Consider the following 23,587-nt stretch of genomic DNA (forward strand, 5'->3'; position numbering starts at 1 on the left):
GCAACGCCTCATGCTCCAAGAGCACAAGAGAGCGAAGTTTATAAGCAGGAGCTCTTGAGAATAAAACACACCAGAACTCCATAACTGGGCGGACATACAATGTATAAATCCTCAGAAGTGTATGCCTTGTCATCCGTGGCCTAGCACTACAAAGTCTGCGCAGGATGCCAATTGCCCGAACTCCTTTTGAAGACACTTGCTCAATGTGTGGCCGCCAGTATAGAGTAGTGCCGAATATTACTCCGAGATACTTCAACGTCTGAAATTGAGGAATAATGTTATTTTTATAGACCAGGCAGATATTTAAAGGAACAGAATCTGGAAATACTAACAATGCGCGTTTCTTCACATTGAGTACAGATCGATTCTTCCTAACCAGCTGTCAAGAACATTGAGGTAATTTTGCAAGGTTTGATAAAGAGAGTGAATATCACCTGTCGATGCAAAAATGCAATATCGTCGGCGTACACATCGGCGCTTTCAACGTCAATGCATACACGCTACCATCATACTAATTCTCTGACGCCGTATTTTGTGCGAGCAGATTTATTCAAGTTTTCATTTTTTCCTCGCACTGTGACCGACTGGAATGATTCGTTATTGCCTTTTGCCGCGCTGTTATGTTTATTAACTTCGTTATTATTGTTTTATTGCCATTTGACTCACCTTGCATGGACCTGTACAAGGTTTACAGCATTGAATAAAGAAAGAAAGAAAGAAAGGAAAAAGGAAAGAAAGGAAGAAAGAAGAGAAGAAAGAAGGAAAGAAAAAAGAAAGAAAGGAAGAAAGAAAGAAGAAAAGAAATAAAGTAGGAAAGAAAGAAAGAAAGAAGAGAAGAAAGAGAGAAGGAAATAAAGAAAGAAAGAAAAGAAAAGAAAAGAAAGTAAGGAAGAAAGAGAGAAAGAAAGAAAGAAAGAAAGAAGAAAAGAAAGAAAGGAAGAAAGAAAGAAAGGAAAGAAAGAGATAAGAAAAGAAAGAGAGAAGGAAAGAAAGAAAGAAAGAAAGAAAGAAAGAAGAAAGAAAGAAAGAAAGAAGAAAAGGAAGAAAGAAGGAAAGAAAGAAAGAAAGGAAGAATAAAAGAAAGAAAGAAGGAAAGAAAGAAAGAAGGAAAGGAAGAAAGAAATGAAAAAGAAAGGAAGAAAGAAAGAAAGAAAGAAAGAAGAAAAGAAAGAAAGAAGGGAAGAAAGAAAGAAAGGAAGAAAGAAAGAAAGGAAGAAAGAAAGAAAGGAAGAAGGAAAGAAAGAAAGAAAGAAAGAAAGAAGAAAAGAAGGAAAGAAAGAAAGAAAGAAGAAAAGAAAGGAAGAAAGAAAGAAAGAAAGAAAGAAAGAAAAAAGGGAGAAAGAAAGAAAGAAGAAAAGAAAGGAAGAAAGAAATAAAGGAAGAAAGAAGGAAAGAAAAAAAGAAAGAAAGAAAGAAGAAAAGAAAGAAAGAAAGAAAGAAAGAAAGAAAGAAAGAAAGGAAAGAAAGAGAGAAAGAAAGAAAGAAAAGAAGAAAGAAAGAACGAAAGAAAGAAAGAAAGAAAGAAAGAAAGAAAGAAAGAAAGAAAGAAAGAAAGAAAGAAAGAAAGAAAGAAAGAAAGAAAGAAAGATATGTTCTCACATTGTGAATGCATGGAACTGAATTTAGAAAAATGTTAAAAAAAGAAACGGGTGAGGGAACTGACCTTTGTGGTACACCTCTCGTCTGTAGAAATCTCCTAGATGAAACACTATTTTGGCATTCATAAAATTCTCTATTTTTCAAAAAAGCAGAAATCCAGGCTGAGAAATAGCTTGGGAAATTGACTTCTTGTGATCTCAGAAACAGAGTCGAGTGCTCAACGCTGTCGTAGGCTTTACTGACATCCAAAGTGACAAGCGCAGCAAACTGCTTTCTGTTGCGAGCTAATTTAATACGAATGCCAAATGCTGAAAATCCAGTCCTCTTTCTCTTCGCCTTCGTCTACACATGCAGCGTGGATCGCATGCATCCACTAGTCTCGCTACCTCCTGATTGCCGCATGTGCACAGTAAACGAATGGGTCTTGGAAATATTTACACCATTCCGCTTTCTTAGATATACGACGAGCTCTCAATTAGCGTTCTTCATCACGCACTTTAAAATTCAAGAATTGATCTATACTCGGCACCACGCGTACCGCTTCGTCAGCGGGCACTGTTCCTCGTAGAGATCATCATCAGTGCCAGGCACCACTCCTGCTTCCGGGCGACATATTGGATGAGCTCGGTGTCCGCCCTCCCGGAACTTCGAACCGCTGTGGCCTGCTGAGCTGCCCACGGCCATCGGATTCATAAGTGTTAAAAGGTAAGACTCTGTGGTCAGAATTGTGAGCGAAGCGTTTATATCGCCAGCAAAGTCCCCCTAACACATACGCCTCATCTCTGGGAGGAACTATATGCTCCGTAGCCCTACAGATAGCGTTCAGTTATATTGAGCAGGGATAGTAATTCCAACAAGGCAGTACTTTGTAACAGAAGAGTTCCGCCCGGGCTAATAGGGCGCGTTGTAATCAATAACTCTCGGTTTCGTAAACCGGCCATGGAAAACGTTCTGCGTGGGCTTCTCGGAGCAGAAGCTGTCAAATGCGTCCTGTTGGCTCCCATATGGCCTATCCGGGAACGGCCCATGGGCTCTTCATATTGGCCGCCCATACAAGCTTGATCAAAGATTGCGGCGGACACATAGCTGTCAGTGAAAATTTCCGGACTTATTCCTTAGCGATATGACCAGTGATGACGCTTAGAATATATATGGAAGAGCTGTAGCAGACGGGGATTTTGATGCTGTCGCTCACGTTGTTTCAAACGCGAAGATAATTCTTTTTCAATGGCACTACTGCGGACCCGTGGTTATACGTGTTAAATAAGCATTGCGAATGCCTACGACGAGACGCAGGTTAAAAATACGGTACAATCTTTGAATTATGTTTAAGGATTGAAACTCACAAGTATACAGTGTGTTCAGCGACAGGTGTGGAACGATTGGAAAAAAGGAGGTACAGCGCGCAAGCGATTTATACGAAATAACAGTAGTAATCGCTTTTAAGAGATCGTTGCATTTGCGCGAGTAACATTCCCGATAGCACAAGGGAGGGCACCAAATTCAGGAATGGGGATTTATGCTCGATGTATGCTCTACTTGCCTACTTCGGGAAACAGTTTCTCATACAACCAAGACTAACTGTAGCATAGTTCTGTATATTTTACTCCTCGCTATATCTGCGATAGTTTCATATTATTTTCCGTATCTTAAAAGAGATTTCTACTCATAAACCATTTCGTATCAGCCAATGTAAAACGCGATTAGGGGGATATAACCGCAGGTAGCTGCAGCGATACCGTAGAGGTGAAGAATCCGCCTCTAGTTCAAGAGAACCGGGGTTCGAATCTCGATGCCACGCAATTTTCCACCCCATAAAAAAATCCACGTGTCGATGAAATTGCATAACCTGGTCTAGGATGCGGTCTTATCTCGCTGAAGAGAACCGACAACGCACTCCCTCACCATCGCAGGATTTGACCACCCTAGTGTATATGAATACGCAAGCTGACCCTCGGACCTCAGTACTCATCGTCTGCGGAGCAACTGACCAAGGCAGCGGTCAGACCTCGGACGCAACGGAGGGTGCTGAGAATCTCTAGTTCAAGACAGGACGCAAAGGAAAACTGAACCTGGAAACCTTCCACTGTAGAACCTTATCCATGGACACTACTTTAGCAGTGCTATTCTAAAAACTGGCGGGAATTAAACGGGATTTAATAACTCCCTGAGTTCAAACGCAACAAGGACAGCACACATAAATGCGAACGATGGGAGATGCGCCTCCCGTCGTCCTTCTTTCAATGTGCTATCCTTTTTGCTGTCCTTCTTGCTCTTGAATTCTAGAAGCTATGCATCAACTTGCCCCGCAAAGTATTTTATGGGATTAAATAGTCCCTAGTGACGTTTAGAGAACAGACGATTTGTTCGGTTCACGGGGTTTAATGTCCTAAAGTGATTCAGGCTATCCAGGACGCCGTAGTTGTAGGGCTGCGGATAATTTTGACAGCCTGGGGTTATTTATCGTATCCCGAGATCGCACAGTGCACGGGCCTCTAGCACTTTCATCATCATCATCAGCGTCACCACAGCCACTGATGGGCAAATGTCTCCCCAATGTCTCTGTGATTAACCCTACCACTTTGCCTTCTTCGAAATGCGATCGCCACAGCCGGGACCCAACCCGCGTCTTTCGGGTCAGCCGCCGAGCAACATAGCCATTGAGCCACCGATGCGGCGGGACGGGAGGAGACGCATGCACAGTGTTAAAAGGCGTGCACTTACTATGCTATCGTGGATTACTGGACTGACAAGAACTAGGTGTGGGATTCCGCACCAATCAGGATTAGTTGGCAGTATTGACGAATTCTATTGTATCAACGAGAAGCTAGCATTTATCGTAATTAATCTTGGTAAGAGGTACCATCTGAAGGTGGTACAGTCCTACATCCTACATCCAGCCGTGATGACAGAATCATCGAAAGCTTCTGTGAAGAAGTTTGGTTTGGTTTAAGGGGGTTTAAAGTCCCAAAGCAACTAAGGCTATGAGGGACGCCGTAGTGAAGGGCTCCAGAAATTTCGACCACCTAGGGTTCGTTTACGTGCACTGACATCGCACAACACACGGGCCTCTAGAATTTCGCCTCCATCGAAATTCGACCGCTGCGGCCGGGATCGAACCCGCGTCTTTCGGGTCGGCAGCCGAGCGCCATAACCACTCAGCCACCGCGGCGGCTAGAATCGGAAGTGGAATCGGCAATGTACAAAGAAAGCTCAGGGAATACTGTACTGGTAGCCGAGATCAACGACAAGGTGGACTAGAAGCAGGCTGGAGACCAGGCAGTGGGCGACTATGGCATTAGCTCTAAAAAATGAAGGGTGGAGTTATTAGCAGAATTCAGATAGAATAATTTATGCATCATGAGCGCCTTCTACGGCAGCCGAAATAATAGCAAGTGAACATGAAAGGGACCCAGTGGTGAGACAAAGAATGAAACATACTTCTTACTAAACGCTCGGCCTTGTAGCGTGCAGGATGTGCAGATACTCGGAAAGGTGTGTTGCAGCTACCACAAGATGGTAAGGTCTAGAATAAGCCTAGACTTGAAGAGGGAGCCAAAGATACTAGTGAAGCGGAAGAGCATTAATGAATTAGGGGTGATAGGAATTCAGGAACTCGCACTGCACAATATGTTTTCACCTTTACCTGAGAGCAACGACCCTAATGTTCATCCAATGAACAATAATCTCGCAGCAAACATTACGCAATGCACAGTAGAAGTAGGTGGCGGTATGGTTCGACAGGATTCCGACAAACTCTCTTGGGAAACCGATGAAGAAACGCTAAACCATGAAAGCCTCTAGCCCCAGACAATAAAGCTGGCAGAGCTATCAAAGCTGATCAATAAGCGCAAGGCGTAAAGACACCTAGTGCCAAAATAGCCAGCACGTAATAAGAGAGACGGGACAAGCGCAATTTGATAGTTCATTCACACAGGATGCGAGCTAATATAAGACGAGGTGCCAAGAGGGAGAGGAGGAACTATACATGCGCACGAGGAGTATACAAATCAGAGCAGGAAAGGTAGTCACACACATGTCTCACCGCATACTACCTGAAAAGATGGAATGCTTCGACCAGTTCACGGGCTATCTTGTTTTTACTCCTGTCTAAAATCTTAGTTTCCTTTAGCCTCGCTTCATACATGTTCCTGTTTTTTTCACCGCAGTCTTTACAATGATGCAGTCAATGAGAACCCGTGTCATTATTTAAATCTCGAATATAGTCTGCTAGGCGATCGTTAAAACACCATCCAGTTTAGACAAAGCTCACTTTCCCCCACGTTAGAGGTGTCTGATACACAACGCTCACAGCACACTTCACAAACGGAACTCCATCTTTCTTTTTACATTCAGTTTTCTTGGTCTTGTTGGGGTTAGTTTTACCGCACAATGAATCAAGTTCCAGGGGGCGGAAATAACCACGGGCACTTTTGTAATTCTCTACAACGTGCTTTAAATTGTGCGCTATCTTATGAGTATAAGGGATCAAAGACGGGTCTAATTTTCTGTTTCGTAACATCGTATTGGGTGCCTTTTCTTCCTATCTTTTTTTTTATTTATTTTTTTCAGTAAATCTTCTGCGACTGCGCTCATGATCGAATTCGGAAACCCAGCTGGTATCAACTTCCAAACCTATGCCTGAAAGCCTTCCTCCGCTTTATGCCTGCATGATTTTTTTTCAGTGACGCTTCCAGGCCCGTTTGAGCAATCGCACGCTTAACAGTCTTCGGATGGGTTGAATCAGAGGGCAATACTTCCTTTTTGCGCGCGAGTGCATTACAGCCAGCTAAATCTTTGGTCATTGAGGGTTATGTTAATATCTAAAAACTGGAACCGACTGCCTTCGGCAAGCTCACGATTGAAGTCGACACTCTTAACAAGAAGTTTCAAACTCGATTACACTTATTCCACAGTCTGTGGTTAAGACGAGGGTGCTTGTTTCTTTAAATATATTTGAAAATTTTCAATGTATCTAACCATCTTCAGCGCTCTGGCTTCGTCAACAGCTTCCGTGACAGCCCTGTCTAGTTCCGTAGGAAAGATATTAAATCGCACAGGAGCCATACAAGACGCAATACAAACTTCCCTATTGTTTGTGTGGTTCCTGTGCGATGTAATATCATTCTTGTGGAACTGGACAAGGCTGTGACGGAAGCTTTTGACGAAGCCAGCGTGCTGGAGACGCTTAGATATGTTCAAGATTTCTTAAAATTATTTTAAACAAAGCTAGTGCCGCCGTTTTATCCCCAGACTGTGGTAGAAGTTTTGGTAACTGTTTGGACTTCAACCGTGAACTTGCCGAAGGCAGTAGGTTCCAGTTTTTAGACATTAACATAACCCTTAATGACCAAAACTTTTGCTAGATGTAATGCACTCGCGCGCAAAAGGAAGTATTGCCCTCTGATTCCACCCGTTCGAAGACTGTTAAGCGTGCGACTGCTCAAAGGTGCCTGGAAGCGTCACTGAAAAAAATCACGCAGGCATAAAACGGAGGAAGGCTTTCAGGCACAGGTTCGGAAGTTCGAACAAGCTTGCTGTTCGACTTCGACCATAAGCGCAGTCGCAGAAGCGCCACTGAAAAAGTTAAAAAAAGGAAGGAAAGAAAGGAAAAAAAGCACTCAAGACGCTGTTACCAAACAGAAAAGAAGACCACTATTGATCTCTTATACCCAAAAGGTAGAGCACAATTGAAAGCATGTTGCAGAGAATCACAAAAGCACCTGTGGTTTTTTCCGCCCCACACAAACTTGGTTTCTAGCGCTGTAAAACTCACCCCAACAAGACAAAGAAAACTGAATGTAAAAAAAAAAAAACATGCCGTTTCGTTTGTGAAGTGTGCAATTTCCAAGCTTTGAATCGGATTTGTTTTTATTTTGCTACATTTGTTCTAACCTCTTTAGACGGCAAATTTCCTGTAGCACATCATCTGTATTGCACGGAAATTATAAATAAATAGCATTCCAGAGATGCCGCAGCCGACTGCGACTCCTCACCGGTTTTTCATACTTGTGTCTAGTTTTAGATCACTCGTGAACTTGTTGAAGCTTACCATATCAAAGCGAACAGCACTGACTGCATAAGCACAGCATCGCTTAACATTTATAATAATGACAGTGCATTCATAGATATATGCGATCAGACACTTGTGTGGCTACATTTTCTGCTCTGATTTTCATGCTGTTCGTGTGCGTGCATGGTCCCTCCTCACCCCCTTCATACTTCATGTTATGTTCACGCGCATCCGCTGTGAACTGACCGTTGCAAGTTGCGCTTGTCGCGTCTCTCATGATGTGCGCTGTTTTTTTCGGCGCTAAGTTTTTTTACGAAAATATGCACCAACTAACCCCCCAGCAAGTGCTACTAAGCGCAAGGTGACCGACAAAAGGAAGTTTAATCGGGTGTGAACAGAGCATGCTCTAAAGTTTCCGACAGATAACACGAGGCCGCCACACGAAAGTGTGAGTAATCCAGGTAACAAGTGTGTTGTAAAAAGCTGGCTCTAAGCGCCTGAATGTCTTCAGTTGGCGGCGTAAATCGGCATCTTGAATCACCATATTCTTCAGCCCGCGCTACAGATTATCCCTTTCAGACACTATCACACTATAGTCTCGAGCATGCGCTTCTTCTCGGATTGTGCTGCAGCTAACAGCAATTCCTTTGTTACAAACCAATTCTGCACTCTTTCGTTTGAAACAAGTGAATTTTCTCAGCCGAGATAACGACCGCAATGAATATTTCTGATAACAGGGATCTTGGTAGCCCAGCCCTCGACGGCAGAGAGTTCTGTCACCAGTAACACTATAACTTTTAGTCGCAATTTCTACCATGATAGAGCTCTTCGAAAAATATGTAAACCCCTTATCTCTCCCCAAAACGTATGATTATATGGTGTTTCAATGCTGCGAGCACCAGCCATTGCGACAATTTCTATGAGCTTTGTACATGCAAAACAAAAACGCTACTTAACCGTATTCGAAAAGGAGAAAATATGATAGCATTTAGGTTCCCTGCAGTGGTGTCTGCAATTAGGGTGTTATGGTCTTGAGAATTTCCCTCAAACTCCGGTTGGAACTGCTTCCTTTCTTATTATATGGCGTGCATAAGTGATCACTATCTAGAATTTTCGAATACGATCCATTGGATTATCACTTGAGATATGCTTATCCTACCCACAAATCAACCTTAACAAAGTTTCTTGTCTAGGCCTACGTCCAAAATTTTGAGCGCCCTTAGGAATTGTACCTCACTACTGTACCTCACAGTACCGATCATGGAGGAGCAATACACAAGGATGGAACCTAGCACTGAGCAAACAGCCTTTGCTAGATAGCATCCATCACAGCTCTTCACTACACCATTTCTCTCCCTTCTGTGGTTTGGTACTTGATGATAATGGTGATGATTTGATTAGCGCAAGAGCAGCCTAGTTAAAGGGCGTCAGGGCAGGCCTGTTTTGTCTACGTGAAGTCAGTTGAAGGATCCGACTTTCTCTAAGCAGTTCAACTGGCCACTACGGTAGTGTAAATTCCCAGGGTAGGGTGAAGCTTGCATACCTCGGGAAAATGGTAGGCACCCAGCGCTACTAGGGTTTAAACCACGCGCTTCTCCCATATCAGGCATTTGCTAGAACCACTGGGCGACCTCTGCGCCCCGCAATGGGTGGCCGCAGATGCCTTTACCCAAGTTCGGCGAGACTGAGACACAACAAAGTTCTATGACGCTCCATCCTCTCTTACAAGGCTTCCACGAAAGTGTTTTCATAGTCACTCAGCCACTCCGCGCTCTGTGGGCCTCGCTGTTAACTGGTGGACGCGCTTAGCATACAAGCCTACTTTCATTATTTCTGATGCGTTGGGCGCTTAACGAAACTATGCCAGTGTTTGCAATGCGCATGCCTGTTTTTAGTAGCTATCCTGACCAAATACAGGCTAGCCTCACGAATAAAAAATATGTATTTTTTCTCGTACATACCCTGTCCAGCTAGCAAGTTGATAGCATATGTCAACGCACCATCCCCGACAATGGTGATCATTTGGTTCTCCTTCCTGCCAGCCTGTGCCCTTTGTAATGGGCCCTTTGTGATAAAGCCAAGTCCCCATTCACGCGGCAGGCCTGGTGTGTATGAGCTTGGCCGTACACTTTTCAATTTGCAGGGTTTCTTAGCTGTCACTGCCATATGCCGATGGGCCAAACCCGTTGACAGCCTTTCAGGATAAGGTGGAAAGGCGTGCAGGCCCAGCCAGCATTCTATTTATTCAGAGGCTAAACATGGTCGAATATGTGTCTCGGTCTTTTGTAAGGCATTTAAAATTCGTGCAGCGCTTCTCTGGATAATCTGATGATCTGCCGAGAACGGCGCGTGCTTGTAGAGTAAGCTTATTGGCAGTTACTCAATGATTTTTGAGGTAAACCATGCTTCGCCAAATAAATCTCTCTTGTAGCACAAATGAACTGCCAGAACGAGTTGATCTACATTCTGGTTATCCTGACGCCGCATGACCACAACAACACAATATTAATTTCCGGCTACGCAGCAATTCTCTAGTACCAGTGCCGCAGGGCAAACCATCTATACATTCACGGATGCCGAGCACAGGAAGACTGGCCACAACTGCGTATGCAAAGCTTTCATCGCAAGTGCTCTATTTTCAGCGCTGTGCCAACCTGGCGGAAGGTTGGAAGGACAGAGTGCGGAAGGATATTGTTCACAAGCTAAACAAAACCAGCACCAAACACTGAACACCAGAAAATGGAAAACATAGGCATCGGCTGAAGTGACAGGCTTTTCTGGCATTCCGTGTTTCGCGATAGCTATGGGTCTCCAGAAGTAGTAAGCAGTGCAGAAATGTGTGCTATTATGCGGTCTATTATGCATTGCCATCGAGGTAACAGATAAGCGTTGATGATACCTGGTTGTGGAAAGGATAAGCTAAAGTCCCTTCCTTTTGCGAGGGCTCTGTAGTAGATATCTCTCCGTCTTTATTAGGGACGCACAAACAACAGTTACCTGGCTTATACAGTTTCGTCCATTTGTATTATTTGTAGGCTCTGGCGGACGATATTCCGCGGTCTACACGTTATGTCTTCCGGATCAGGAGCTCCCGGCAGTGAACGACGGCCTTCAAAAGAAGAAGGAGAGATATCTAAGCTATCCGCTCAGAAGAGGCGCAGGCCCATTGCGTCAGTTCCCGTGGAGCAAAAGAACGAGTCTTCCACGACGCAAGGTATCGAGGAGGCAGTCAAAACTGTATCGTCCATTAAGAGGCCTCGCAGGTCGTCAGTGAGTACTGCCTACAACCGCCGTCGACGCTCATTAGCTGCCAGTTCCACCAGCAGCCGCCTGAAGGGCGCGACCATCAAAGTGGAAACAACGGGGCCATCCTCAGACGATCCCGCTTCGAAGACAGCAAAGCCAAGCGACGCTGGTGGTCCTAAAGCCCTGTCTCTTCAACCAGTCCCAAACACTCAACCATCGCAGCAAGCTGGTGATAAATGTTCATCTCCAAAGCACTCGCGTCAAAAAACCATCCGAGGGGCCTCCGGCATGGATGGGGCTCCCGTGGGTGAAGCGGCAAAGCAGCAGGACGTGCTTGCATCGGTGGCCAGCACCCAACCTCCTGGCCCTCCTGCCACGACGTCTACCAAAGAAGGCGCGGCCGAGACTAGCATGGCTTACCCGCAGAACGCAGACGCCCCGCCAGGTGACCTGGCAGCTGCGAGCTTGGTTGCGGATATTGCACCTGCCGAGGAGCCGTCATCCCGGGCCAAGATTACCAAGGTGAAACCAAGGAGGAACACCGTGATCAGCCCTAATTGGCTTGGCATGAAAAACTTCGATTTGGCCGACGTCGTAAGTTGCTACTGTGAACATTTCATGTAGCTGTCTCATCAAGAATCTTGGCATGGTGGGAACTGGGTTGCGTCTGTTTTCGTGTGGGCAGCTTCCTAACGCAGCGGTCCAGTAATTATGGCGTCGCACACTCACGCGCGAGCGCTAACTTTTTGTCATTTCTGAGTAGGGTTGTTTTTTGTTATTAGCCCCGAGAAGTTTGAGTGGCGCCCCCTCACGGCCAGCCGACGTGACGTCACGGCAAGGACTCCCGTGCGCCTGTGTCGACTGCCCCGGCTGCTAGTACGTTCAGGTTCGCTTCAACGTTTTGTTGTCCGTCACTGAAGACTAATGAACAACGCAGACAGTGGCGATAGAGTCTCAGGTAAGCAAAACTACGCTGAATCACGATCACTGCCGCGTTCAAAGGTTAAAAAACGGAGTACATCGCGGCGAACGCACGTGCGCTCGAGCGGTCGCCGCGACGGGCGCCTGCTATGGCTTCTTGCTTCGGAAATGACTCTCTGCCTTCAGCAATGCCGGTTGTCTTCTATGTGCGGTTTGTTTATTCGAGTTAGAGACATACGGCAGATGTGCGGTTGGTCGGTTTACGACACAATATAAGATTGTTTGATGTTGATGTAGGGTCGTGAATGTTGTTGTGAGCGATGTTGTTGTGAGGTGCGTTTGGCGCGGTGGCACGTGATGCGCGCGGATCGCGGATTTCGATTGAAAGTAGGCTATCGATTAAAGATGGAAGATTAGCCTTGCTTTACGCGTATTTTTGAGTGTAGTCAGAAGCATGTGCGCAGTACAATTACATCTAATTTACTAACGGCAACGTACCTACATGCATGATCGTGTTTTTATCGTTGCTGCCGTAGAATGATCAGCCTCTTCGACATTCGTTTCGCCTCTGCGTGCTGCGACGTAACCGCAACGCTGTCTCGGGGATTATATACTAACTTTCGAACGTTTCCCTTTGCAGTCGCCCTGCCACTGAGCAGCATCAACTGCTATGTGGACAAGGCGTGCGAGACCAGTCGCTGCCTCATCGAAGCAGAGGACGTGTACTATGCAGGCCATGTAGTTGAGTGCTCCATTGAAGCAGCTGAAAATGGTCGTTTCAATTTCCTGGCGTTTGTTTTACAAACGACCGCACTCAACAATTCCCCACACGAAGTTAAGATCACAGTGTGCAACTCGGAGGTTGATCGAGCCAGCTGCTCCTGCAAGGCAGGGTATGATCTCTTTCCGCTAGACTGTCGGCTCAAATTGTAGATGTACGGAGTACAGTAAATTTAATATCTGGGAGACAATAGCCAAAAATGACAGCGTCCTGCGCTGAGTAACTTTTTTTATGCATAGAACTTGGCTGTGTAAAAAGCTCAAAACATTCTTTAAGAGTTTCTTCCCTTCAAGTTTCTGACACTAAGTAATAATGATAGTATCAAATTCGCAATTAAGGACCTTTTTTAATTGATACAATAGGTGTTAAGACTGAGGAAACTCGAATGTCTTGCAGTGCTGTTCTGGATTTTATTTTACAGAAACTACAAATTTAAGCACGTTGTGGCTTCTCTGCTGCATATTAATGGAGCAAGAACTTTTGACAGACTGTCACCGACTGATCAGCCACAGAAGTGGGGCAAAGCGCAGAAGGACCGAATAAAGCAGAAGTATGAACCAAGGGCTATAGTTTACCTTCCATGCACATAAAAGGTGTGTGAATAATTCTGCTTATTTATATGAAATGAATCCGCGCAGTCAAAGGTTGCAGTACATAATACCATTATGCTGGCATTCATTCATCTACATAGTATTTAATCCCATGTTACTTTGCTACATCCAAATTTATTTGTGCAACAGCTGAGAAAAAGAAGGCTGCTGCTTGATCTTGTCGCAGCATGGTATGTTATATTTTCTGATGTGCAACACTGTCAGCAGTAGAACGTCTCCTACATGATTAAAGTAAATGTGAACTCCACCTAATGAATAGAATTGTGACCTTTGCATGACAGCAAGGTACTCTTGTGTACAACTGCCTACATAGCAGTTGGACAATTTGAGTGTGACTGCTCATGTAGTGTTTTTAACAAGGAGCATGCAGTAGTGACACTTCAGTACTGGTTGAGATATGACGGCACATTTTGGGAACAACCAAGCTATCCAGCATGCTGCGATTTAGGGTCACTGAAGTTTCAGTAGGTGGCCTATGAGGATACTCGGCCACCCTTTATGCCTATAGCTGTGAGGCTGTCTAGGGGATTTAGCCTTTGATGTCTGTCACTCTGCACTCGAAAGTTGTACCTGATGTACTTATGAGCGTCCAACAATATTCGTCTGATTTACTATAAGGTCATGTATTATAGTATGGGTACTAGGCACAAAATACCAGCAATTTTCCAGCATGTCCATATGCGTCTCATATGTATTACATTGTTCTGTTGGTGCCATTTCACTTGTCATGCCTTTTAGAGTCAGTAAACCTGAGACAATGTAGACCTCTAATTTTGTGTGGTTTGCTTTCTCTGCAGCTGTAACAGACTGTGGTGAAATTCCCGACAGATGTGAGCCTGAACCTAGAGACATCACTCTGATGGGTACCCTTCACGATCTGAGAAGGTTGCTTGGGAACTGTGACCTGAAAAAGCTGCTCGAACACTTGAACAATGCAAGAAGTTGCGAAGATATTGCTGCAATTGAACCGTCGACACGACACCAAGCAAAATCTGGCCTCTGGTGGCAGAACAGGGCTGGCATGATTACTGCCTCCATTGCCTACAGTGTCTTCACAAGGGTGAAGACACTACGGACAAATATGGGACCACATGACCTGAGACCTTTACTAAAAAAAGGTCATGCGGCAAACGAACGTCTGCACAGCAGCAATGCGTCGTGGCAGCATGTTGGAAGAAAGCGCAAAGTGCTATGCCCAACAGCAGCAATCGCAACACAAGGACTTAATTGTGACACAGTGTGGACTTATATTTATGGATGGACGACCATACATTGCTGCAAGTCCAGATGAAATAGTACAGTGCCAGTGCTGCCCCATGAGTGTGCTTCAAGTTAATTGCCCAGAGTCCTTGGAAAAATTTGTAATGGAGATCACCGAGAAGAATGACAAAGCAACAAATGAAAAGCTGAAGCGTGCAAGCACATACTATTGCCAGATACAAGTGCAAATGGGCTTGGCAGGACTGAAGCAAGGGGAGCTATTTGTCTTTTTGAATGATGAAAAGAACATGTGCATACGAGTGTCATTCGATTAGGAGTATTTCAGGGACGTGGTTGAGCGGTCCACCTATTTTTTGAAAAAGTATATGTGCTCCCACATATTCTGTGTGTGTGATAAGGCTTCCCATTCTGCTAGCTGGAACAAAGTCTGTAGGTACAGACTAGGACCTACTCTAAGCATTTATTGAAAGATGTCCTGGGGATAATTATCTTTTGTTACATTTTTTGCAGAAAGTGTTATGAGCGATTAAGAAATGCAGAAGTCAAGCGTTTTGTACCTGTAATATACCTGCCAGCTGTTTTTTGCTATTCAACGCTTTTTTATAATACAAATGTGATACACACTTTGTGATACATCTGTGATATAACACAAAACAAAGTGAGCAAGAGTTGAGGGCAAGCCTCAGTCGGCTAGCCAATGTTTTGACAACAGGACCTCTGGAAACGAAGCCCTCTTGTGAAATCATTGCCTAGCGTACTGAAGCTCCCCTTCATTTCCTGTTCACTTTGTTATGTGTTGTCAAGAATCCCATCTTCCTGCCCCCTCTCTACAGTGGATCTGTGATATAGCTGTGTTTTGAAGAAACAATAAACTCAGGGAGTGAAGCATTTACTGATTACATACTGTTCTGAATGTTACAAATGAAGATGGTATGACAGTAATACATATTTTAAAACACACATGAAACATACCACACTGATCTGTTTACTCCATACACTCAAACCCAGTGACCTACGAGCGGAAGAGGAACTTGTTATCCTTAAACAAAGGCTTCGATAGGTTCGCTGTGCCAGCAATTACTATGAGAATGTTGTCTATGTATGGCAGAAGGTCGAGATCGAACCTATTTCTCAAAATACGAAAGAGTTTCATTCTTTGAATGGCTCTTTCTATGTGCACACGAGCACTTGCGATCGACTGACTATTCTCTGCCTCCTCTGTTGTCAGCTGTTTTTCCATAAGAAAGGGAGGTCTGATCATTTTGACATTTTTTTCTCTACAGAGTTCACTGATAAGAAATCCTTTATCGACCATGACGCTGTCAACATGTGGCATACACTTGTCGAGCACTTTGCAGTGTTTTGTGATATATGTATCCGATGCTTTCCCACCATATGCTGGGCCTATATAGATAATTAGACCGCCTGGAGTCTCGCTCACCAGCACCTTTGCAGTATAGGTACGTTTGTAATGGCTGTATGTTAGCAGCCGTGAGGTGAGGTCTTTAGGCCGCTCAATTTCTATTTCTGTGCAGTCGAGCACCATTCTCGTGTCCTTGTACTCCTTGAAGTAAGTTGTGAGGCAGGTGACCACGCAGGCCTTTTCTGGCCAAAATACTACGTGCTTTAAAATGCTGACCACGATCACAATGTACTCTCTTAACAAGTTAGACGCAGTTGTGCGGTGAACTTGAAACAGCACAGCCAGCAGTGAGAAAGTTAGATCAAGATACAACTTCATGAATGTTAAGAGGACCGCGCATCATTGCTTATACAGAAGCTGCGGGTTGTCTGCAAGACACGTGCTTCTGTGAACAATTCTGTGATGTTATAAAACAACTCAAAGGATCCTATCCCTGTGAGCACAAGCAAGCCACTTTCGTCTGAAATTTTTGAAATAGTTATTAGCTGTTCACGTTTGAAAATGCCATTTGTTGTATTCATTTGTACTCCAGCATCTTTGCAGAGCTTCTGCACCTGCAAGGTAACCTCTGGAAGAAAAAATACAAGCAATGTAAAAAAACAGCTGCATGTGGAAAACGAAACTGGTCAGTACCATTTGAACTTGCTGCGTGGTGGTCTAGACTCTGTGTTGGAACAGCTAAAGCATTGAAAGAAAAATAAACAGCAGAATTAATGCGTGTCATCTAATATACTCTGTGCATGTACAGGGATATTACTAAATTTCCACACATATTGAAAACTATGTCATTTTCTGCTAAGTGGGGTGATGCGAGTGGGCAGAAGAGATTTCTTTGTAGTTACTGAGGTAATTAATACCTGTGGCTTTATATTTTGTACCAAGTGGTCACTCGTCCTAGCTGTCAGTGGCATAAGATTACTTTGGGGTAGCATCATGTCCCTTTGATCAAAATTAATGGTGAGGAGCTAAAGCTCGCCATTTATAATGCTTTGGGCCTAGGAATTTTTGTGCAGTACTGTTTCATGGATAGCGCTAAGCACAATGCAATTTTTTTTACCAAAAGGAGGGTCCTGTATTTCGCATACGCCCTACAAAAGCTCAGCCACAACAACGTGAATGTTCACATGGGCGGGATAGACTGTAAATATACCATCGCACTCCATGTGTACCACCTCCTCGTCTGATCGTGCAGCAGATTCCATTGGAACGGCGGTCGAACTTTCACTGCCGGTCCCGTTTTCGTGTGTTTCCAATGCGTCCATGTGTAATGCAGAGCTGAAATGATCTTGCGGAAACTCCTCTGTCACCTGGAATTTTAATCAAAGTGTTACGGGGAATCGATGAAGGTGTAAATAACACAGAGCGGGCATACTCTCAGAAGTAAATAGCACTGACCAGCTGTACATCTCGGGTACTCTTAAAGCACAGCACAGTACAAGTCGGGCACGTAGCCAAGGGAGGGCCCCACGGGGCCCGTCCCAAAGCTCGCGCGCCGTACCCCCGAGAAAAATCCTACCTACGCATTGCCTTGTACAACTGGCGTAGTTTACAGACCCGTAACGGCTCTTTGCATGTTATATCAAATCTTCCTGCATGATCGAGCATGAGAACAGCTCTGCCGCGAGTACTCTCACACGCGACTAGAAGAATCGCCACGGCTGATCCGTCTTAGTCGTTTGGCTACCGTGGAAGCCGTTTGCGGTCACTTCGCGTGGTTTAAATAAACGCCTGAACATTCAGTGACGAAAAATAGAGCTAAGGACCGCTTGAACAACATGTGACTGACTTACGCCGCTGCCTCGTCAATCCCAGGTGCGATCGCCTTGCATCACTTGGACGCACAGGAAGATTGACGGATGGAATAGCTTCCGGCACCAGCTTCCTGTACTTGTAACCTGGTAATTATAAAGAGAATCGCTGACAACCAGCACGGAAAAGCGTCGGCAGAGGACTCACCTAGTGTCTTGTAAACCGGGTACACAAAGTCTTCCTCTTTAAAATGCTTGCTGCACACAACAGCCGACGCTGACGGTTGCTTCCCCATTTTTAATTTATTCATTCAAGCCTTCTTCATTTTTGACGACTTCGGGTAGAAGTGGAAGCTAACACCGGCTTCTTTACGTGATTTGCACTGTGGCACTGAGCAGTAAGTCACCATGACTGCGAATTAGCGCGCGAATTAGCGCGAGAAAACGAACGAAAACAGCCAGCGCACCGGCCGCCAGGCTGACCGAGTCCTTGCCGTGACATCACACTGCGGCGATCGCAGCTGCACCAGTGTTCTTTCTCGGGGCTAATGCACTCCGGAATAGGAGCGTTGCTTCCAGCACGAGACAACACGCAATATATTGCGGTGACTTCAACGCCCACCACCCTGTCTGGGGTGACAGGAACACAGATCCCCGCGGATGCCAACTTGTAGAAGTCATCGACAGTTTGGACCTGTGCGTGGCCAATGACGGAAGTCCCACTTTCTTTCGGCCTCCAACCTCACCCACATCTATAGACCTAACCTTACATTCACCTGACGTCCGTGTGCAGTGGTCAACTAGAGCTGACCGAATGGGAAGTGATCACTACCCGATATTTGTGTTTACTGCCGACTTCCATCTGCGTGGTCCTAAAATTTTTCATGTTGTTAATTGGGACAAATACAGGGAGCACTTAGCCTGTGTTTCCGGTGATGTGAGAGACAAAATGATTTATGCTAAGATGGCTGCTACCACGGCGCTCAAGCTACGTGATCATTTTCCGACTCCGGATTTAAAACTCAGGAACCTCTGCGCAGCGCGCAGAAGGGCGGAGCGACAACTGTTGCGGAAGAAGGACGACAGAGCCTTGAAGACAACTTTCAACAGGCTCAACTCTGCCATTAGACGTCATGCGAACAAGCTCTGTAGGTCCCAGTGGGCATCCTTTTGCGCTAGTTTGACTGTTTTCTCACCGATAACGAGAATTTGGCGTGTCGTTGGCAGTCTTGCTGGTGGCTCTCGTCCGAGTAAACCTTTCGAGGCGCTTGCATTGCGCACGCAGAAACATCTCGTGTGCTTGGCAGAGGAATTTGCAGATGCATTTGTAAATTCCAGACCAGGAATTCATCCCTGCGCTCTGCCTGCTACGTCTCCGTCTGTTATGGACGCCCCGTTCACACTTCGAGAACTACAGACAGCGCTCCGCAGCCTGCGGCGTCGCTGTGCACCAGGTCCTGACGGCATTACCAATCAAATGTTACAGAACCTGCCTCTGGAACACCGGAAGATGCTCCTAACCTATCTCAATCGAGTGTGGGAGTCTGGTGACGTTCCCCCTTCATGGAAGGTGGCTTGTGTAGTCCCACTGCTGAAGGCCAGCAAAGAGATGACAGACGCGGTCTTGTATCGTCCTGTATCGCTGACGTCGTGTGTGGCTAAGCTCATGGAGAAGATGGCAAGTAAGCGTTTGTCTTGGTGGCTTGAGAATAGAAGGGCACTACCAACATGCATGACTGGATTCCGCACAGGTTTAAGCGCGCAAGATAGCGTCCTGGACTTGATAAGCCACATTGAACATCAGAGTGCTTTTGGACTTTCAACACTACCTATTTTCCTAGACGTATCAAAGGCTTATGATAGCGTCCTCTAGAGCTCAATACTGAATAGTCTGCAGGTCATAGGCGTACAGGGCTATCTTCTGCGATTCATTCACTCATTTCTCAGTGATCGTAAATTTCGAGTGCGGTTCGGCAGTACAATGAGCTCCGAAAGGGCGGTATCGTGAGGGGTACCTCAGGGTAGTGTCCTGTCCCCAACGCTCTTTAATGTTGTCATGGCTGGTCTTCCCGCAAAAGTGCAAAAACATTGTAGGCATGTCCATATGTCGATATATGCAGACGACATTTGTCTTTGGTTAACCGGATATCAACACAAACGCTTAGCTCTATTACCGCGACAGGCCGTGCTTTCAGTTAAAAGTTACCTTCAAGGTGTTGGATTGACTCTCTCGGTGGAAAAATCTGGCTTCGTCCTGTTTCCAGGTAGGGGACGACGGTATGCGCGGCTGAGCATAGACCTTGATCAGTCTTGCCTTCGTCAGGTTAACCGCATACGTTTTTTGGGCGTCACTATTGACTCACGCCTACAGTGGCGACGAGCTGTGGACTCGATTGTGGCTTCACTATCTTCGCGTCTCAATGTGCTTCGTAGAGTTGCTAGTGAGCAATGGGGAAACCATCCTGCTTCAATGATCAGGCTTCACGATGCCCTGGTGACGAGTCGCATAATGTACCAGCTCCCTTTAATTTCCCCCTCGGTATCGCAGCTGGAACGCCTTGAGGTTTTGCACAGAATGGCACTAAGGAGGGCTCTCGGCGTTCCGCAGGCTGCTCCAAACAATGCATTACTGTATGAGTCTCAATCGAAACCTCTTCGGCTAGCCGCTTCACAAAGACTTTTGCTGCAAATTGGCCGCCTCAGAGAGACTGTTGCCGGGAGAGCGCTTCTAAGCGCCTTCGAAAGAGATCTGAGTCACGGGCGTACTTGGCTTTAAATACTCTTCGTTCTCTGGGTCTCGACCTTCGAGATCGACCTAAGCTGTCGAAGCCACCTCGGTCCTTTCCGAGCCTCGATTGTTCCTTTACAATTCCCCACGTTCGCGCTAAGCGGAATTCTCCTTTAGCGGCAATGCGTTCGCTCGTACTGGAACATCTTGAGACCGAATATGCCAGTCATCTTCAAATTTTTACAGACGGCTCTGTGGACAAGGTCAGAGGATCTAGTGCAGCTGCTTTTCATATTCCGTCTTTGAAGTATGATTGGTCTGTTCGTTTTACTAAAATCGTATCCTCCACAATGGCCGAAAGCGTTGCCATTGAGGCAGCTCTAAAGAAGCTACGATGTTGTACGCCCTAAGAGCACTTGCTGCTGGGCTAGTTGGTTTTGGTTCATAATTAAATAGTTTTAGGCGCAAAAAAGGACAAGACACATAGGGTAGGAGACAGGACGAAGCGCTTCGTCCTGTCTCCTACCCTATGTGTCTTGTCCTTTTTTGCGCCTAAAACTATTTAATGATGTTGTACGCCTCAACCTACTGTCATAATTACAGATTCAAAATCTGCCCTTCAAAAGTTAGAGTACGGGTTCCCCACTGATGCCTTGAGTCTTAGATCCCTACGTTTGGTGCAGAATCTACATAGCAAAGGCTTCACTATACGTTTTCAATGGGTGCCCTCGCACATTGGGGTCTTAGGCAACGAGATAGCAGACAACCTCGCCCATACAGCTCTCTCCGGGATTCCAGTACATGGAGTCCCTCATGAAGTCGAGCAAATGTTCAGAGATGTGGTGTTGTGCCACATCAGTTCTTTGTGGAGCTCTCCTCATCAGCCATGTGTGACCAAGGGTCTCAAAAGGTACCAAGCCACTTTGCTGCACCGCGTTCGCACAGATTCTGCTCGTACGCCGGCGTGGATGTATAAGACTGGCATAGCGTTGTCACCATTGTGTTCAACGTGTGGTGTGTGTGGTGACATAGAACATTACCTCTTGTGCTGTACTTTGTACAACGCGGAACGGGCTGTGTTATTCGGATCCCTCAAGAAGGCAGGAGTTCCTCACAGTTCTCTTCAGGACATTGTTTTCCCGCGCGGGAGCCAGTCGAGTAGAAGGGATGCTTCTCGCCTTCTTCTACTTTACCTGCAGGACACGGATCTGGCCTCCACATGGTGACCTCAGGAGTGTCTATTTGGGTTTTTGCGGAAAGTGTTTCTGTGATTTCTATTTAAGTGTCGCTACGGTGGAGCAATTGCCGGCAGCAACTGCAAGGCTAATCCCACCGGTAGTTTACAACCACTCAACTCAACTCGACTCAACACGCAATATATTGTCACCGACAAACGTAGCAAGAAGTGGGAAGCACAGCCGTTTACTAGGGCGAGTCTCGCCGAACAGGCGCGCTCATTCGAGACAAAAGAAGACGTTCGGCCACGCGCTGGGAGAAAGGTTTGACCACCAGGTGGCGCCGGCAGAATATCAGCAGTGTGACATTGCCCCCCTCCCTTCCAAAAGGCATCGACTCGAAGCCGCACGCGAGGGGGAAAAACATACCTAAGGCAGAAGGTAGCAGCGCGAGTGTCTTCACGGAAAGGGGCTAACGGGAGTAATATGGCTTCATACGCGCCACGTGGACTACTTCGGAGGTCGGTTGTCGAGACGACCGGACAGTTCCTTGAGGGAGCACCTCGTAGGTTACTGCGCTGAGGCGTTGTAACACCTGGTATGGACCAAAGTAACGGCGAAGAAGTTTCTCAGAGCGCCCTCGCAAACGGATCAGACTCCACACCCAGACTTGGTCACCGGGTGCGTAAATCACCTTCCTGCGGCGGAGGTTGTAGCGCTCGGCGTCGCGTTGTTGTTGGCACCGGATTCGCTGTCGAGCAACTTGGCGAGCGGCTTCGGCGTCACGAACAAATTGTTCAGCGTCCACGACAGAAGAGGGAGTAGGATCCGGAAGAAGCATAGCGTCCAGCATGGTCAAGGCTTCGCGACCGTGCACCAAATGGAACGGAGTGAAGCGCTTCGTTTCGTGGAGCGCAGTATTGTACGCGAACGTGATGTAAGGCAGTATCCGGACCCAGTTCGCATGGTCATCGTCGACATACAAAGAAAGCATATCGGCAATTGTCTTGTTAATCCGCTAAGTTAGTCTGTTTGTTTGCGGATGGTAAGCTGTAGTCTTGCTATGGCTGGTGCCACTGAGTCCAAGTACCTCGCTCGTAAGTGCCGACGTAAGCGCGGTGCTCTTGTCAGTTAATACGACTGTTGGGGCTCCGTGACGAAGCACAATGTTGTGAATGAAAAAATGTGCAACTTCGGCGGCGGTGCCACGGGGAAGGGCCTTGGTCTCACAGTAGCGGAAAAGATAGTCAGTGGCAACAGAAATATACAGGTTACTCATCGAAGACTCCGGAAATGGGCCGAGTAAGTCCACGCCGACCTGTTGGAATGGGAGGCGCGGGAGTCGATAGGCTGCAGGAGCCCGGTTGGTTTAATGGGCAGCGTCTTCCGGCACTGACACTCACGACAGGTTCGCATGTAGCGGTGGACAACCGCAGCAAGCCTGGGCCAGTAGTACTTGTGGCGTATGCGCGCTAACGTGCGGGAAAACCCGAGGTGGCCCGAGGGAAAGTCGTCGTGGCACGCACGCAGAACTTCGTCACGAAGCGTTGTAGGCACTACAAGCAGATAGACAGTGTCCGTTGGGCCGTAGTTCTTTTTGTAGAAGACACCATCGCACAAGCAAAACGATGACAGTCTGCGCTTGAAGAGTCGAGATGGTGATGGTGCGGTTCCCTCGAGGTACTCGATGAGAGGCAGCAGTTCGGGGTCGTCCCTCTGTTGGCGGGCAAGGGTGGGTGTGATGACAGCACCGATAAAACCGGAATCGTCGTCGGACTCGTCCGTGGGGCATGGAAGAGGAGCGCGGGAGAGACAGTCACCATCACTGTGTTTCTGGCAAGACTTGTGCGCGATGGCGACATCATATTCTTGTAACCGAAGGCTCCATCGAGCAAGCCGCCCCGAAAGATCTTTCAAGTTCGCCAGCCAACACAGCGAATCCCAAGCACCACAGGTAGTCGGCCCAATATTGCAACAGGATAGTCCCATCCTGGTCCTTTGAAGGGCCGGCCTTTGCCAACACGGCTCCAATGTTGGGCCCATTGCCTGTGCTGCTTGGAATGATGGTCGCTCACGGCCCGAAACGGGCGGCCATACAAGTACGGTCGAAATTTCGTAACT

The 23,587-nt window shown here is 46.5% G+C and overlaps 2 protein-coding genes and 1 pseudogene across 2 annotated transcripts; 2 read left to right on the plus strand and 1 right to left on the minus strand.

The window, feature by feature from the left end:
• Positions 1-11,782: 11,782 nt before the first annotated feature.
• Positions 11,783-13,150, plus strand: LOC144097897 (uncharacterized). Its single transcript, XM_077630502.1, has 3 exons — positions 11,783-11,816; positions 12,420-12,672; positions 12,982-13,150. The coding sequence occupies exons 1-3, from the start codon at positions 11,783-11,785 to the stop codon at positions 13,148-13,150; spliced, it is 456 nt and encodes a 151-aa protein (XP_077486628.1).
• A 654-nt stretch (positions 13,151-13,804) lies between these two features.
• Positions 13,805-15,241, plus strand: LOC144097898 (uncharacterized; annotated as a pseudogene).
• A 163-nt stretch (positions 15,242-15,404) lies between these two features.
• On the minus strand, positions 15,405-16,133 carry LOC144097899 (uncharacterized). The gene has a single exon (XM_077630503.1). It carries the CDS (start codon positions 16,131-16,133, stop codon positions 15,405-15,407), a length of 729 nt encoding a protein of 242 aa, XP_077486629.1.
• Between the last annotated feature and the right edge of the window lie 7,454 nt (positions 16,134-23,587).

This window comes from Amblyomma americanum, chromosome 7, assembly GCF_052857255.1.
Source record: "Amblyomma americanum isolate KBUSLIRL-KWMA chromosome 7, ASM5285725v1, whole genome shotgun sequence".
Taxonomy (NCBI): Eukaryota; Metazoa; Arthropoda; class Arachnida; order Ixodida; family Ixodidae; genus Amblyomma; species Amblyomma americanum.